The sequence below is a fragment of the Mesocricetus auratus genome, unplaced genomic scaffold, assembly GCF_017639785.1.
Source record: "Mesocricetus auratus isolate SY011 unplaced genomic scaffold, BCM_Maur_2.0 Super-Scaffold_4256, whole genome shotgun sequence".
Taxonomy (NCBI): domain Eukaryota; kingdom Metazoa; phylum Chordata; class Mammalia; order Rodentia; family Cricetidae; genus Mesocricetus; species Mesocricetus auratus.
In genome coordinates this window covers 101,426,661-101,444,221 of record NW_024429182.1, presented here as the reverse complement: position 1 = coordinate 101,444,221, position 17,561 = coordinate 101,426,661, and the positions used below count along the sequence as shown (strand labels likewise).

The following is a 17,561-nucleotide window of genomic DNA, read 5'->3' as shown; positions in this document are numbered from 1 at the left end:
TACTGTCCCCACTTGCAGTTTTGACCTTGTCACAAATGGCGGCATCTCCATCATCTTGAGATTCGAACGGGCACCCTTCATCACACAAGAGCATACCCTCTGGCTACCCTGGGACCGCTTTTTTGTCATGGAAACCATCATCATGAGACACGAGGAGAATGAGATTCCCAGCTGTGACCTGAGCAACTTCGCCCGCCCCAACCCTGTGGTGTCTCCATCCCCACTGACATCCTTCGCAAGCTCCTGTGCTGAGAAAGGTCCCATTGTCCCAGAAATCCAGGTACTCGGTTTCTTGATGATGTCAGGCCATTCTTTTCTTTTATCTGGGGACAGAGGACAATCTCAGAGATGATTGAGAGCAAGAAAACATCTGTACAGGCCTGGGTGAGAACCCAAGGGTCAAACCCCAGGGCTGTACAGATATGGCATCATGATATGCGGCCTGTCTTACATGCTAAAGACTGGTGCATGCCTACAATCTGCCTGGCACACCAGGAGTTTACAATAAACTCCTTGGCTCTTCCTACTCTGCCATCCTGTTCACTCTACTTTGCTCCTCCTCAGCTTTCAGAGTCTCACTCCTCTGCTAAAAGCATTTATAATAATAGTTTCTATGAATAGGAATAAGCCATGGGATCCCAGCTAGTAAGCATTTTAATAAAGAGTAAATAAGAAAAATGCAACATGAGGTACTTAACGCAGTGTCTGACACCTACTAAGTGCTCGATAAATTTTAGCTATTATTATTACTAAGATTATTTAACACATGCTGCCTTCATGCCAATTAAGGATTGCTTTGGATCAAATCTACACACACAAATGTTTTACTTAATTATCATTAAAGGGGAGTAATTGAGAAAAATGTATTTTAATCTGATGAAAATGAAGATGGATTCTTTGCTGAGCAAAACCATATTGGGTTGGATCTCCTCCATCATCCCCAGTCTGATGTCTTTAGGCAGAAAGGAAGGCCCAAGGCACAGGGGAAATGGTGGCGCCGAAGCCCAGAGAGGCCCAGGTCACCTGCCTGCCTAACGAGCCCTCCAGCAACATGCATGCTAATGGGTTGCCCTGTGCTGGTGAATAGAGTGCTTATACATTTATGTGTGTGTATTTCACGCCTAGATGAGCAAACATGTCTCATTGAGTGTGCCCTGATGAGCAGTTTCCAACGCCAGTTCCCAGTAAGGAAACAACCGTTTCTGAATTCTCATCGTACTCCTTCTCAGAGATTCAGTGCCTGTCTCCCATCTCAATGGCCAGGCTGACCTTTTGTATGAAATGCTTGTCAGCAGTAGAGACAGAACTTGCTGGAGAGAAGTAATTTGTTACACCTCCCTGCCTCAGCTCCAGCCAGACATCTTTTCCCAGGAGCAGGGACTGTGGGACAAACGAGGGTCAAGGTCACACCCTCTTTCCAGTGCTCTCTGAGCTAGGTGCCTACAGGTTCAGCGGGGACACAGACCTTGCTTATTATTAGTCTCGCAAAGCACATAAAAAACAAACTCTTTGTTTTCCCAGTTCCATTGTTGGTTAGTCTTTTCAAGTACTTGGATGTGGAAATTGTGATGGGCGCATTAATGAAGGAAAATATTTATGAGAGCATCAGGCCAGCACTCAAACGCTGCCCCTGGCTCACCCGGGTGTATAGACTACTTTGCTTGGAACTATAAACTATGGCCTGGGACACAACAGTGGATTGTCCCTTACAATCCATAGCATTTCCTGTGTTCAAGAAAGAAGCATAGACAAAAAATCTACACCCTTCTATGGAATAAACAGATTGAAAAAGGCGTGATTCCTCTGTGAACATGGGGTAAAAATCACCGTCGTCCCTTGAATGGATGTGTTAGGCTCGATTGATTTAATGTTCCCTTCTTGAGAAAGAGCCCAGAGCTTCAAGTTCATGACAGTCCCTTGCATTTGCCTTGTGGGTGATCATCTGGAATTCACTGACTGTCATCTTCAGTCTGAGCCTGCTGTCTTCCCTGCTCTGCTCTTCTGGAAGGCACTGGAGTTGGGAACTAGTATGCACTGAAAACTCCATGTAGCCAGCCTGACCTCTCTAGAGATGAACTGGGACACTGGAACAGGTTCTTGCCAGGCCCTCAAGTGCTGCCTGATGATGTTGTGTTCAGCCCTGTGTGGTCTCTGTTGACCTTCCTGGAAAGGACAATTGAAACTACATCTCACTTTAAGAAAGCTTCAGACTGAAACCACGTATCAGCCTAGACAGTTATTTACATACATGGCACCCCTGCTCTCTGTGCCTTAGGTACCAGCAATGCCACTGTCCTGCTAATGACAGTGATGGGCTGGGCACTTTGCATATGTGGCCTTACCGGTGTTGATCCAGTAAAGAAGTACAGATTCCCAGATTCTTGTGTTTTCCTGACTGGCATAGCTAATGAGTTAGAGGTGAACATTGTTGAGTATCTCATGTGCATTATCTTATATGTCCTCTCAGGGCCATGATAAAATATCTTCATCCATGTTTACACAGGGGAGGGGCCCGAGGCTCATGGAGGTGAGTGTGTAAATGCAGGTACACCGGGTAGGAACTTGACCTGGAGGCCAGGGCTATTCCTTCTTCCTCATTTCTCACCTCCCCCTATCTTCTCTCTGCTATCCTTCCTTCTCCTCCTCACCTCCTTCCCTTTCACTTCCTCCTGTGCCCCCTGGACATCCAAAGTCCACAAGGTCTTGGATGTCACTTCCCCCATGACCTCCAGTGACATCCCTGCTGTGATCTGTCTGTGCTGTAGGCCCTACAAGAGGAAATCACCATTGCTGGCTGCAAGATGAGGCTGAGCTACCTGAGCAGCCGCACACCTGGCTACAAGTCTGTCCTAAGGATCAGCCTCACACACCCCACCATCCCCTTCAACCTCATGAAGGTCCACCTCATGGTGGCTGTCGAGGGTCGCCTCTTCAGGAAGTGGTTTGCTGCAGCCCCTGACCTATCCTATTACTTCATCTGGGACAAGACAGATGTCTACAACCAGAAGGTGTTCGGGCTCTCGGAAGCCTTTGGTAAGGCTCCCCTAAGTGTCTGCGACACAGGCTCCACACACTGGCAGAGACAGAGCAGAACCAGGGAAGCAGCTTCCTTCACAGATGTTCCTTCCTTCCTTTCTCTTTTTAGGTCAAAACCACCTAGGGGTTAATGGGGCTGTAAGACCTCAGTGGCCATCCGTAACTTGAAGGTTGCATTGAAAGACCTGGATTGTACAAAGCCCACATGTGAAAACTGTTACAGATCCAGAACAGTCCTGGGAAAGCACTGTGATGGGCAAAAATACACTGTTTGCCAGAAACACACAACATGCATATGTTATCTGGCCGCCCCACAACCATCCTGCAGAATTCTAAAATTAAAATAGAGGAGCTAAGGTTGGGCTGATTCTATGTTTTCAGTTATAAGAGCTGAAGTCAAAACTTTGCTTTGGGCCTCATATTTGTTTTGACTTGTTGAGACAGAGCCTCCCTCCGTAACCCAGAGTATCTTCAGATTTTTCTGTGTAGCACAAACTGGCCTTGAACTCACAAACTTCCTGATTCAGCATAAACTAAGTGCTAGGATTGTAGGTGTGCAGCACCATGCCCAGCTGTCTTCATGATTTTTCTTCCACGAGAGAGGTTGCCTCTGTTACTATTTTCACTATCTTCTTTAGGGATGAAGAAGAAGTTGGCTACCTCACCAGGTTCTTGGGCTTTGCAGGATGACTGTCCCCTTTCAACTTCTAGATTAGAGCAGGGTCCCAAGAGCTTCAGAGATGGGCAGTCAGCAGTCATAATGCCTACCAAGATGGCTGAGGAGCAACAGCCCAGCAAATTCCTTCATCTTGAACCTTATTCTCATTCAGTTGTCTCTACCCAGCAAAGACAGATAGGACTTGAGAAGTCAAGATGCACTTAGAAAGGAAAGGAAGAAGGGAGAGGGTAGGAGTGGTGGGAGGCAGGAAGAAAAGGAGAGCATCTCTTAAACTCTTCTTCCATGGTTGTGCTGTCATGCACATTAGTATGACAATGAATCCTCACAGCCGCATCCTTTTGAGGATGCTAAGGTGACACCCCAAGGATACACAGACAGATAGAACAGAGCTAGACTCATCCAGCTCTTCATTAGGATTTTCATCCTAATGCAAGAGCTCTCTGGGAGAAGAAATGCCATATCTCACCATTCATACTCCCTTCTATTATCTACCATCTACAAAAATAAAGCCAAGGCCTTAAAGCCTCCTCCAATGATATGATTATTTAGTGCCTACCAGGCAGTTTCAAAAGGTCCATGTCATAGTACTGGGGCTCATTTGCTGAGATCATCATGGCCAGAGATGTGGGGACATCTTCTAACCCACCCCCCTGTTGCTGCAGGTGGGTAGCCATCTTTCAAGGCATCCGTGAACAACTCAAAGAGGCTGACCAAATGCTCATTCTTGTCTCAACCACATGGTCAGATATTGCCAGCTGGAAAACAGCGACCTTTTAGAGGAGCTGCTCAGAAGCTGCTTGCCTGTCTCAGCTGATTCTCTTCCAAGGCCACTGCCCAGGCTTCCTCAGAAGCCAAGCTTAGGGACCTAGGAACTTTTAAACTCACAGATGACCAAAACAGTCAGCCTTTCAACTGGACCCCTTTCTTGAAATATTTCCAATGCCATGAGCTGGTCTTCATTACCATGGTGGCCAGGGGCTGAGTAAATATTTCTGGATTGTACATGATTAGATTCTCACCTGATTAAACATTGTGTCACCTCCAATTATCTACTGCCACAAGTAAGGCTGCATTGATGAGTTATTGGGGGTGCTTTCCTTATTAAAGATTACTTCCGTATTACTTCCGGGATTGGGAGATGGTGCCAACAGTAAAAACAGTTTCAATGCAAGCGTGACTAGAGTTTGGATACTCAAAATGCATGTAAAAGTCAAGTGGTCTCCACATATGTGTGTGCGTGCACACACACACACTCATACACATATGAATAGCATCACAACATATGCAAAACATTTAAAAGGATTATTTCCCCAGAATCAATTCACTTGGGTCCTTTGAAGGTATGTGGCACATTTAACTTTTCCTAATAATATGCAGTTGTTCTTCTTCTAAAAAATGTTTTTAAGGCCCAGCATCCCTGTGTTGGTATTCCACATGGTTCTAGTGCCCAAGTAAATGCATGATCCTTTTTTCTCTTCTACAAAAGATAATCAGAGGCCTTGCCTATAGGACCAAGGGTCAGGGCAGAGGTTTTGTTCACATATACATTTGCTCTTCTGTTCCTATAGTTTCCGTGGGTTATGAATACGAGTCCTGCCCAGATCTGATCCTGTGGGAGAAAAGGACAGCAGTGTTACAGGGCTATGAAATTGATGCCTCCAAGCTGGGGGGCTGGAGCCTGGATAAGCACCATGCCCTGAACATCCAGAGTGGTGAGTGGAACCATGGAAGCCCTTGAGCTCAGCTAAGGTGCCACCTTCTCTGCTAGCCTATGTATCCTCAAAAAATGTATACAGTGAACACATGGGCTCCAAGGTGATCATTCAGATGGTTGTCAACAAATACCAGCGAGGCATAGGAGAAGCACTTCATTCATGGTCACCAAAGCCACAATGGAGGTAGGAGCCCTGAGCAGCATCCCAGAAGATCTATGACTAGCCCAGGTTATCAAGTGGGAGATCCTCTAAGAAGGCGGGGCATGAGTCAAGTCACTGAGTTCTGAAGACAAGGACTTGAAGAGAAGGTCCATTGTAATTTAAGCTAAGAGTGGAGTCAAAGGAAGAACTTCCAAAGTTCAGGCATAAGCAACTGGAGCCCAGGGTAAGAAAATTAGGACTTCAGACTTGATCAACAGTAGGTGTCAATCATATATGTACTTTGGGAGCAGTCTGACAATGCTCTGCCATGGGACAAGAGCCATAGTAATGATGTTGCTTAGCTCTTGCCTACTCTAAAAGTGGAAGGAATACTTGTCAATCTCATGCCAGGTTTAAGGTTAAAGAAATTGAAAAATTAAATCAGAATGTATAATAAAAGACGTGCACATCCCTGAGTCTTTAAAATAACGATAAAGCAAAGGAAGGGACTTGACACAATGAAGTTAGAAGGATGAAAATCTGAAGCTGTGTTGTGCTGGCACAGAAACAAGTAAATAGAGTCATGGGGCAGATCAGGGAGTATAGAACTGTACAGGATCAGTAGCATGGACCAGTAGTAAACAGAACGATTTCAGAGGAGACGCACAAATGACCAGCAAATGTGAGAAAGAATTGTTTAACATCCTTGGTCATCAGAACATGAAAATCCAAACACAGTGAAAGTCCATCTCTCCCCAGTCAGAGTGGCCAGCATCCAGAAGATCAGTTGTGGAGCAGGAGCATAGTATGAGGGGGAATACACCCAACATACAGTACATATTTATATTTTTAAAACTTTAAATAAAATGGAGAAAAGAAAATAACAATAGTAGAGAGGATACAGGAAAGGGAGTCTTTATACACTGCTGGCAGGAATGTAAGTCATTGTTACTGCTATGGAAATCAGTATGGTAGGTCCTCAAACAACTAAAAACAGAACAACCAAATGAATAGATACCCCAAAGAATGTAATTCATCCTACCACAGAGATGCCTAAGTAACACATTTGCTGCTACACTGTTCACAATAGCCGCATTAAGGAACCAGCCTAGCAAGCCATCAATAAATGAATAGATAAAGAAACCATGTCTTACATAATGGAGTCTTACTTAGCCATAACAAAGAACAAAATTACATTATTTGCAGGGAAATGGATAGGACTGAAGATAATAGTGTTAAGTAAAATAAACTAGATTCAAATACCTCACTTTTCTCCTGTGAAGAATCTAGCCTTTTCTCTTAAAAGATGTTGAAGTAGGAAGGTACCTGTTTAGGAACAAAGGGGAGATCAAGGCTAGTGAGGAAGAGAGAAAGATTGCAAGAATGAAGCAACAGTGTAGGTGCTTGGGAAAGAAGAGAAGACATTGAGGTCAGTTCCTTCATTTGGTTGGTGGGAAACTGAGGCCCCAGGGCATGAAGACTAGTAAAGATATTGGAGATCTCTACAAGATGTAGGATCAGCCTGTCAACTGTAATACCAGGCAAACCTGGGTGTGTGTTGGTGAGCAGAAATTGTGTTTCCCTTTTTTATTTCTATAAACATTTATTGGTATCTACTCTGTGTCAGATTCTATGCTAGACCCTGGGGATTCAGAAATGAAAAAGACACAATCTCTACACTTGAAATGGGATTGGTGGAAAGAGAGAAAAGCAAGTAGGTGTACCTAAGAAGCTGAGGTACACAGATTCGGAAGCAGCCTAAGAGAGATGCATAGTCTGAATGGTCAAGAGCTGCACCCTGGGGCTGAAGAGATCGCTCAGGCAACAAAGTGTTGGTCTTGCACACACAAGGACCTCAGTTCCACCCTAGAACACAAGTAAAAACTGCCAGAAGGAGGTTGGGAACTGGAAAGATGGCTCAGTCATTAGGAGCACATGCTCTTGTGCAGGACCTGGGTTCAATTCCTGGCACCCACACAATGGCTCACAGCCATCTGTAACTTCAGTTCCAGGGATTCCAAGTGCTCTCTTCTGGCCTCTGCAGGCACAAGGCACACATGTAGGCAAAACAGTCATACACATAAAATATATGTTTTAAAGTGTCAGGCACGATAGAATGTGCTTGCCATCCAAACCCTCAAAAGGAGGAGACAGGAGGATCCCTGGGGATCACTGACATGCCTAGCCTACTTGGCAAGTTCAAGGACATGAGAGGCCCTGCAAAAACTTACTAGGAGGATAGCACCTGAGGAAGGGTGACAGAAGTTGTCCTCTTGACTCCAAGTGCACCTACATACACCTACACACCTACATACACATGTACCCTGCATGCACACACACACTCACACACGCACAGAGAGAGAGAGAGAGAGAGAGAGAGAGAGAGAGAGAGAGAGAGAGAGAGAGAGAGAGAGAGAGACTCTAGGCTGCCCACTTCTTATCTGTCTGTCACAGCAGTGATAAGAATGTAGCCTTCATAGCTCTAGGGTGAGAATTCAGTCAGTAAACACTGGAGTCTCTCAGGTCCTCCTGGGTTTCACTATAGTAAGACAAGCCTGGAAGGATTTGGCCAAGGTCTCATATACTTTGCAAAATCACAATGGCCAACCAAAGGAAGAGGGACCCAGCCTCTGTTCCCTCACTGATCGGGATCTCCTCTCCTTGTCCCAGGCATCCTGCACAAAGGGAATGGAGAGAACCAGTTCGTGTCTCAGCAGCCACCAGTCATCGGCAGCATCATGGGCAATGGGCGCAGGAGGAGCATCTCCTGCCCCAGCTGCAATGGCCTTGCTGATGGCAACAAGCTCCTGGCACCCGTGGCCCTCACCTGTGGCTCTGATGGGAGTCTCTATGTGGGAGACTTCAACTACATCCGCAGGATCTTCCCCTCTGGAAATGTCACCAACATCCTGGAGATGAGGTATGTAAGGGGATACCTTCCCCATGATTCCTGGTAATGGCCCTTGCCATCATGAAGCCAAACAGTCTTACCTATGTGGACCTGAGAAGTAGGACAGGACAGAGCCACACCTGCCAGACTATGGGACTTTCCACTTCCCAGCTCCATCAGGTGCTGCCTTCCCCGTGCTCTGAGATGAAGACACAGTGAGTTGTCCTTTACATCCAGATGATGTGGAAGGCTGCTGACAGCTGAAAATTAGTCCCCTTGGAGCCATTGTACCTTCTTCCTGCACTTAACTGATAGACTTGGTTATAAGGGTCTTCTTGTAAGAACAAAGGATGCACAACAAGCAAACGTCACCACATTTGGCCTTGTTCCTTAGTGTTCCTCAGCAGTTACCTCTGTCTGGCCAGGCTTGAGGTGAAGTGAGGCCCGAGGCTGATGCAGGCTATGCCTCTCTGCTCTGTGGGTGCAGTAGAGCCTCCCAGGGAGAGACTCTCAGTACTGACCGTAAATGATGGAGCACTGCAACCCTCCATTCAGCTAGAGAACAGCTCAACTTTGCATTTTTCCCTATGTCCCTATGATGTCTTTCTGTCGGCTTAGTGGCTGTATATGAATCTGATATTTTAATTACCATCTGTGGCTCCATGGCCCCTGCAGTTAATGCCCTACCAGCCACTCAGGATGCAGCCTGGAGTGACTTTTGGTCCCATGGCCTCAGCTTGGCAGCAGTCAAAATATATAGGTTTAAACTAAGTCTCTATTATTCTATTTACCAACAAAGACTTGCAAGACAGATGTGGGGGTGAACACCTGCTAGCTCAGAGTAATCAAGAAGCAAGCAGCTAACCTTTCCTTTTGACCAGAGACCCAGCAAGAGACAAGTCTCTCCACCAAACCAAAAAGAAGCATAAAACTCCAGGTCCCCATCCTACTCTTTCTCATGTGTCTCTCTATCCATATTTCTGTCTATGGCTAATTTCAGTCAACAAGTTTCTAGCTCCACCCCCTGAACCAAGGTTGATTTTATTTAATTAACACAAATGCAAACTCAGGGTTTGCAGTGTTCACATGTCCCACAACACCATAAGCCAGCGCTCTTTAGAACCAAAGCCCTGATACAAGGTGGGCTCTACAATTAGAGAGAAGCTACACTTCAAAGACAAGGAAACCCACTCTCAATTTTAAAAGAAACTGCAGGAAATTTTTTACAACTATCTTGGAGTAAAACAGTTGCCCGTATCCTGGTTTGGAACCACAGGAGCAAGGCATGACTTGAGATGTAAGGGCATCCTCCAAAGGGTATAGAAGGGCAGTTAGGCTCCTACTGTTCACCAATGTGACAGTTCTGTGAAGTCGTAACTATTATCAACCTTTAGCAAATAAGGAAAAGCAAGCTCAGGGAATTTAAAGTATGTGTTCAAAGTCCAGTATCTAAAATGGTAAATCCAAATCTAGAAGACCACTACACAGCTCTGCCCCACCAAAGAGTAGTCACCTGGCACAGTTGGAGTTTTTCCATCTTGTAAAGTTATTCTTTGCTGAATGAATATCATTTGACAGCTCACATGCAAAAGGAGGCTTCCCATTTTCATATCCTCCGAATAAGATGTCCTATTTCTCTCCCTCCCCTCTTCCCTCCCTCCTACCACTGTTGAGGATCACACAAGACTGCAAGAGGAGAAAGAAGGAATAAATGAAATTAGGAAAGAAAACTCAGCATATTGTCATCTTAGCATCTTCCTCCACTCTTTTCCTGTTGGGCCTTTTTCTCTGTGTCACACCCTACCTAATCACACTCATTCTCCAATCCCATATTTTAAGTAGACTTTTGGTAGGCTCCCCACATTTTGAAACTCTCATAGGAAAGCACACATGCGGAGACCTGGAGCAGCAAGCCTGTGTATCTCTGGGTGTATATCTGTCCAAGGAAGAGAATCAACTGCCCCATCTCTTCTGAGCCCCTGCTAAGACAGCACACTGTATCAGGCCTACCCACTTCCCAAAGTCAGCAGTATGGTGCAGGAGGAACCGGGCTTCTTCTGTGATGTGTAGCTGCTTGTAAGTGAACTCACTGACAAGGAGTATCCAATATAAAATGTATCAGTGTCATGGCTGCTAAGTCTTTATTTATTACAGCGTTGTACGGTAGCATTGCTGTCAAGTTTTCGGCTGCTAATAATGCGTCTAACCCTGCTGCTAACACCTCATTCTTTCTTCTATTCCCTGCTCTCCTGTCTTCTGTCAGAAATAAAGATTTCAGACATAGGTAAGCCAACCAGTGGAGAATTTCCTGCCTCTCCCCTGCCTTGTTGCATGCTGTATGGTAAGCCACACTTGTCAATTTCAGATGGCTCAATGGCAAAGGAACCCTGTGTGGTTAGAAGCTAATAGGGGATAATCAGTTGCAACTAGAACACACCACTAATGATGGTGGGGTAGGTGGCGAAGGTCTGAACTCCTTCTACCTGTGGCAAATTGAGGCACTTGTCAGGACAAGTATAGATGTGACAGGCTGCAGTAACAGGCTGAGAGCCACAGCCTGATTAATCCTTAGAATAGCACATCCTCTAGACTTGAGTGAGTTTAATGATCATGATGAGAAGGGCCGACTCCATCTTATGGATGTGAAGAATATGAAAACAGACTGGTTCCAGACCTCGAAGTCAGAGCACTTGGAATGCCAGGGGCCCCCTCCAGAGACTCTTCCAGAGAGGACATCACTGTGACTTGGTGCAGACAACAGTCCTCACACAGAGCTGTGTCAGTGTGTAGATTTGAAAACTGACCATGAGCAAACAGCTATGTTTTGCACAGTAACAGGGAAGACTCTCGGGTATCTACATAAGACTCATGGAATGGTCCCAGGTTGAGATACAAGAAGATTCTTTGGGAGAGTGATAAGACAGACAAAGCCTGAACTACCAGTCATTATTGAATTTACCTCTATATGACTATATGTCAGTAGGAATATGTGTAGTTGTATATTATTTTAAGTAATAATTCCTATGTGTAGAATATTTACTGCATAGCAGAGAGTTAGACAATTCACATGAATGCCATCTTATGTCTGAACCACGCTGTGAGGTAGACATCTGTGATTATAGCCAGTTTACAGACAAGGCTGGTGAAGTTTCCCAGTGGTATTACCCTGAAATAACTGCTTCATCTCATTATTTTTATCTTACAGTTATTAAAAATTATTGTAAGGAACAAAAGGGGATCTCTACAAACTGTTCAGCATTTTTAGGCACAGAGAGAAGTTCCAGAAATTACTATGGAAAAAACATTATTAGTGGTTTTAATAACTGTTACAGTCTCTATACACTGGTTTTGTAATTAGCATATTACAGCTTAGCATAATTATGATAATCGTGATGATAAGATGCCTCCATCTTTCCCCCAAAAGGAAATTAGCCCTCTTACAACCGAAGACACATATAAGAAGATAAATTCAGTAGAAATTGGGACCAAAAGTAAAAACAAAGAAAAGCAGTGGTCAAACCTTAAACTCTAAACCACAGCAAAGTAATCATGGAAACACAACTGGTTCCCTGGTTTACACTGTCTCCAGTGGGGAAAATGCACTTTCCAGTGCAGAAGTATTCTTTGTTCACTCTGAAACCTATGTTCAGTAGCTTTGTATGGATGACACTGAACTGCCCATTGATCTGTCCTCTGAATTTCTGTATTGCAAAGGTACACATCATGTGTACCTTAAATTAAAACCTAACATTTAACATTCAGTCCATGGTGACATCCCCTGGGACATGTCTGTGGTATTGGCAGACACAGCTGGGAAATCTTATGATATGTGGCATTGGCTGACCTGCCAGCTTTTCTGGTTTCCATTCACATCACCAATCAGTTGAAAAAGTCCTGGTTGTCTCTGTGTGTGTGTGGGGGTTTTGCCCTTATGTATGTCTGTGTGAGGGTATCAGATACTGGAGTTACAGACAGGCTTGAGCTGCCATGTGGGTGCTGGGAATTAAACCAGGCTCCTCTGGAAGAGCATTAAGTGCTCTTAACTACTGAGCCATCTTTCCAGCCTCTTCAGTGACCTTTTGATACAGCCACAGTATGGGATCAAAACCAGGTCCCTCTCTTCTTTCAGCCCATGTCTTCTAGGTGAGAGAAACCTATCTCTAAAGGAAACCACAGTGGGAAGGGGGACTCACCCATTGCCAGCCACTTTCCTGAGATAATAAGAAGGCTTCCAGCTGAGATTTTTTTTACTGGTACCTGGATATTAGCAAATACTTTCCTCTCTCTGAGCCTCACAGTGCCCTCTACTGAATATTGGACTAAAGAAATTCTAGTTTACCTTTTCATCTGTCAATTCCTTCAATTTCTTCCAGTAACACCATTTGGCTCAATGGGAACCTTGGCCTGTGTATGTATACACCCAGGATAGATTTATCTGTCTTTGACTCTTTAAGCCTCATGCCCCTTGCTGTCCTGGGCATTCCCAGCAGCCATAGTTACTTTCGCAACTGTTGCTGTGGATCTGCTCAGGAGATAAGCACCCTTGTCTCTTGCATGATTTCTTCTCTGGGGTCAAGGAAGACTGTTGGAAGCTTTAGAAGTATGCATGAAAATAATCTCCCTCAAATCAAGCTGCACATATTGTACTGACTCAAAGGCACCCCTAACTGTCATGGAAAATAGATTAACAGGACAGCATTATGTTAAGAATATATAGCTCTCCTATTATGCAGCAACATAAATATTTTAGAGAGTTCTCAGGGTCACCAGATTTACTTAAAAGCTGCCATTTGGGTCTGGGGCATAACTTAGACAGTGGAGTACTTGGTTAGTATTCTTGAAATCCTGGGTCCGATTCCCAGCACCACAGAAACTGAGCATGGTCATTCAGCACCTGGGAGACAGAAGAAGGAGGATCAGAAGTTTAAGATCATTCTTGGCTACACAGTAGTTTGTAGGTCCCTTGGGATAGATGACGGTATCTCAAAAAATAAAAAAGCCACGATTTATTAACCATCTCAGTTTTTATTGGAACAGACACTATATGCAGAGGTTTATATTCATTATGTGTTTTTTAAAATCCTTGCAATAACCCTTGAAGTGGATGCAATTGCCCCCATTTCTCAGATGTAAATACAGAGACTCAGAGTAGCAAAGCAGTACACCCATCTGGCTCCAGGACTCACCTCAACTACTGGTGGGAAAAAAAATGAACTAGTTTCTGTCAGAGCTGCATCCAGAGTGGTTAAATTAAGGCTCCCTTGTTCAACGGAGTTCTTGCTCTGCGACCAAAGGAAGTTTCACCCTCAGAAGTAGGAAGAGAGTTATCTTTTGTCATAAGAGACTCCAAAGTTCCCAGTCCCTACCAAGAATTTCCCTACTTCTTCTCAAAGGGGTTGGGGGTGTTGACTTCAACTCACTGACTTCAGGAACACTACCATAGCCAAAGTTACATTTCCAGAGTGAGAAAACGTGAGACCTTGGCATTTCCTCTAGCAAGCTATGAAGCAGGGCTGTGATCAGCTCTGTGCCTGATCCTGCTCGGAGTCCTGGACATCAGATTTGGATTAGACACAGTCTGTGGAGCCTGAAAATGCTCCCTGTCCATGGAGCCTCTGCTGCCAGCCATCTTCTGCCACATGCCTTCCAGGCTGGTATGGCTTGCAGCAGATCTCCAGGCCCTATGCATGCAGCACTGGCATGCTCAGGAACTGTCAGAAATGCCAAGTTCTGCATTATGGAACTGAGCTCTGCAGTTTAGTAATGTCTTCAAGTGCTTCCTTAGCACAATGAAGCTTGAGAAGCTCTGCTTGGTTCCCAAGTCTGGCTGTGCCTAGGACTCACTTGAAGAGACCTTATAGGCAGAGCCCAGCACCTCAGTTATTTTGTTCAGGCCACTTCTAATTTCCAGGTGATTCTGATGTACAGAACCATCAATCCATGATCATTAGCAATGGGTGCTTCCTGTGAATACTCCAGCAACAAATTCATCTTGTCAGCCATTCATTCATTCACACATAAATTCAGTAGAAAGATTCTTCTGAATTTGTACAGTGGGAATCATTATAGGACTTGACTTGAAGTCAGTCCGTATCCTAGAAGAGTTCAAGGAGATGATGGTAGTTTATATGTATGGCTCTTTGTCTGTATATGTCTGTTTATCAAATGCATGCTGTACCCTTGGCGGCCAGAGAGAACACTGGATCCAATAGGACTGGAGTTACAGATGGTTATGAGCCACCAGGTGGGTGCTGGGAATTGAACTCGGGTTCTCTGGAAGATCAGCTAGTGTCCTTAACTGCTGAACCATTTCTCCAATCCCAAGTTCAAGGTCTTATTGAGGAGACAGACAACTCAGCAGAGAAGAACCTGTGAAAATGCTAGACACTGAAAGCAAGATCTGCCCTAGCCCTAGTGGAAACATGAGGATGTGGTGTGCTACAACAGAAAAGTGGGGGTAGGACAGGTGGGGAGCAGTGATCAGCTGAATCTCCTGACTTGAGCAAGTCAAAGGGGGCCCTGGATCTTTCTTTCATCACATGCTTTCAAGGATGTATGGCTTGCAGCAGATCCCCAGGCCTTTAGGATGCAGCACTGACATGCTTGAGAACTGTGGCAGTCATGTGGGGTATAGAAAGAACAGACTGTGGAGCCGAGCAGATAGATGTAGATTGAAGTTCACTCAGCAGTTTGTGGTCCTGGTCATATGCTTCATCTCTGTCCATCTCAGGTGTCTGGAATGTAAGAAGACAGTACCTACATAATGTGATAGTCATGGCTGAAATGTAAGAAGACAGTCCCCTACATAATGTGATGGTTATAGTTATGGGGGATTGAGGTATGTGTGTCAAGTGTAGGCACAGAGGCTAGGATGGAATCCACATCCTTCAGTATCAGACACACACCAATCCATAGATCAGCTCCCCAACTCTGTTCCATAGGCTGCTGGGGCTGAAGGCTGGGGGAAGACCCAGTGGGAACCACAGACACACAGAGACAGGGCAATCCCGAGTTCAGGGATATCCTCAGCTACATGTGAGTTTGATGTTCAGCCTGAGATAAATAAGCCCCTGTGTCAAAACAAACAACCATCGTGTGTGTGTGTGTGTGTGTGTGTACATGTATGTATGTATACATGTGTGGGCAGAGCAGAGACCTAACCATTGGACAGCTGAAGGAGATGCAACTATTTCATTGATTTGCCCAAGTTAAACCTTCACTTTCTCCATTCAGAGCAAGCACTATCCTTCCTTGCTGCCCACCAGATAAGCATAAAAGATGCAGCCATAACTTTTATAGGATGTGGAACAATCCTACCATGGCTGCCCTCTCCTGAAATTCACCCATTTGAGAAGCTCCACACAAGTGACACTTCTCCAGGGCAGTGCACAGTGATGTGAACTGGAAACTCGAGGAGCTAACCTAAGTGGACAGGGCCTCCACCAGCCTCCCTCAGGGTCCTCTTTCTGCCAAGGGAGATATCACCAGTTTATGATGAGTGATGCACACACAAATGAAATCATCCCCCTGCCTCCTGGCTGTCATGGGAGTCCAGGATGCTCCAGCACGACAGAGCGGGCTCTAAGGTCACTGTGTTTTTATTAAGTCAGGACCAGGGTTGTCTGGGAAGATTAATTCTGTGCCACCTTCTAAGTCCCAGGGGATGTCTCAAGATGAACAGGATGTCTGTGCTATCACCACAAGCCCCATGGGAAGTAGAAGGGAAGCAAATACCACCAAATAAACTGAAAATGGACATTACTTAAATGGTCATTACTTAAGACAAGCTGCTCCAAAGGGCTGGGAGGCTGCAAGTTGAGCACTGGAAATTCAGAAGTGAATAAAAATCTGGCCATTTCCCTTTAAGTACTGATAGGTGGAATGAAAGACATATAAATAGCCATGGCCTTGTATTTCATGTGAGACATGAGCTAGTATGAACCCTAGGGCACAAGGAAAAATGTCCAGGGAAGTTTGTCAGAAAAGGTCTCTGATGAGGCACCTGGAGAATAAATGGCAAAGAGGAGGAACAGGGCAGAGGAGTGGATGCAGGAAGGCCAAATGCACTGAGGTATGGGGTTTCCTAGAGTGAGATGTCTGTGAGGAAGGCCCCAGGGGCATCTGACTTGGAAGATCTGTGCTTCCTCTGAAAGATGGGAGAGTCATGCAAGATGAAACATGCTAACAACCTGGTGGGATTCAGGTCAGAGCAGAAAAAAGGCCTGAAGAAGGCCTGGGCAGGAAGGGGAGCCTGCCCTTGTTCACAAAGAAGCAATGGGACAGCAGCATGGGCTGGAGAGGAAACACCACTGGAGAAAAGCATGCCATATTAGTGGAACCACTCACTGCTCACCACACACCACAGTACACACTCACAACACACACCGAGCGACCCAAGCTTCACATATGATAATCAACAGCATGTAAAATGTAAAGGTTTTCCAAAGGACCCGGATTAATCTCTATGCTTGATAAATGTACAATGTTGAGATGTAGTTTGAGGGACCGGTGAATGATCAAGCCACACAACAGAGATGAAAGTCGACATCACAGTGCACTCCCAGCGGTGAGTCAGAACCCACGAGTTTTATAGGTTTGGAGACGTTGTCATGAGTACCACTGAGAAGCAGGATCTACTCATCTCCAAAGGCAAGCGCAAACACCATCACTCAACAGCTGACGTGACTGCTGAGCACCCCCCCCCATGTGCTGGGCTTCACACTACGTGTTTGGCACTTGTGGTTTCGTGTGGCTGTCCCCAATTTTTAAGCAAGCACTAACACTCCCGTCTTCTAGCCAAGGAAGCTGGAGGTGCAGGGGTCACATGACACACCCAGATTTCAGAGCCTGCCTTGGAATGGAGACTGATCTGGTTTCATACCCTGGTTTTCCCCAGCCTCTGGCTAGAGTACCTCCTCCCTTTGTGTTTCTGCATGGTCTGGCTTCCTTCCTGTTACCAAAGCCCAGTTTTTATGACTTTCTTCCAGAAACTGACCCCATCAGCACCACTCCTGCTGTTCTTTTTACCTGGAGTCCCTGCATATTAGAAACCAATCCTGCGTTTCATTTACTCCTGCAGGAGACACCTGGTCTCCTGAAA

The 17,561-nt window shown here is 45.3% G+C and overlaps 1 protein-coding gene across 13 annotated transcripts in view; it reads left to right on the top strand.

The window, feature by feature from the left end:
- Tenm4 (teneurin transmembrane protein 4) overlaps positions 1 to 17,561 on the top strand; it is a 735,641-nt gene that overhangs the window by 652,196 nt on the left and 65,884 nt on the right. For 10 of the 13 annotated variants that reach the window (XM_040728397.1, XM_040728368.1, XM_040728396.1 and 7 more), the window contains 5 exons: positions 19 to 280; positions 2,766 to 3,033; positions 5,284 to 5,427; positions 8,242 to 8,491; positions 10,725 to 10,745. In XM_040728397.1, the coding sequence (XP_040584331.1) occupies positions 19 to 280; positions 2,766 to 3,033; positions 5,284 to 5,427; positions 8,242 to 8,491; positions 10,725 to 10,745 (945 nt within the window). The remainder of the gene's footprint in view (positions 1 to 18; positions 281 to 2,765; positions 3,034 to 5,283; positions 5,428 to 8,241; positions 8,492 to 10,724; positions 10,746 to 17,561) is intronic. The other 3 variants (XM_040728404.1, XM_040728378.1, XM_040728370.1) reach the window with 1 other exon arrangement.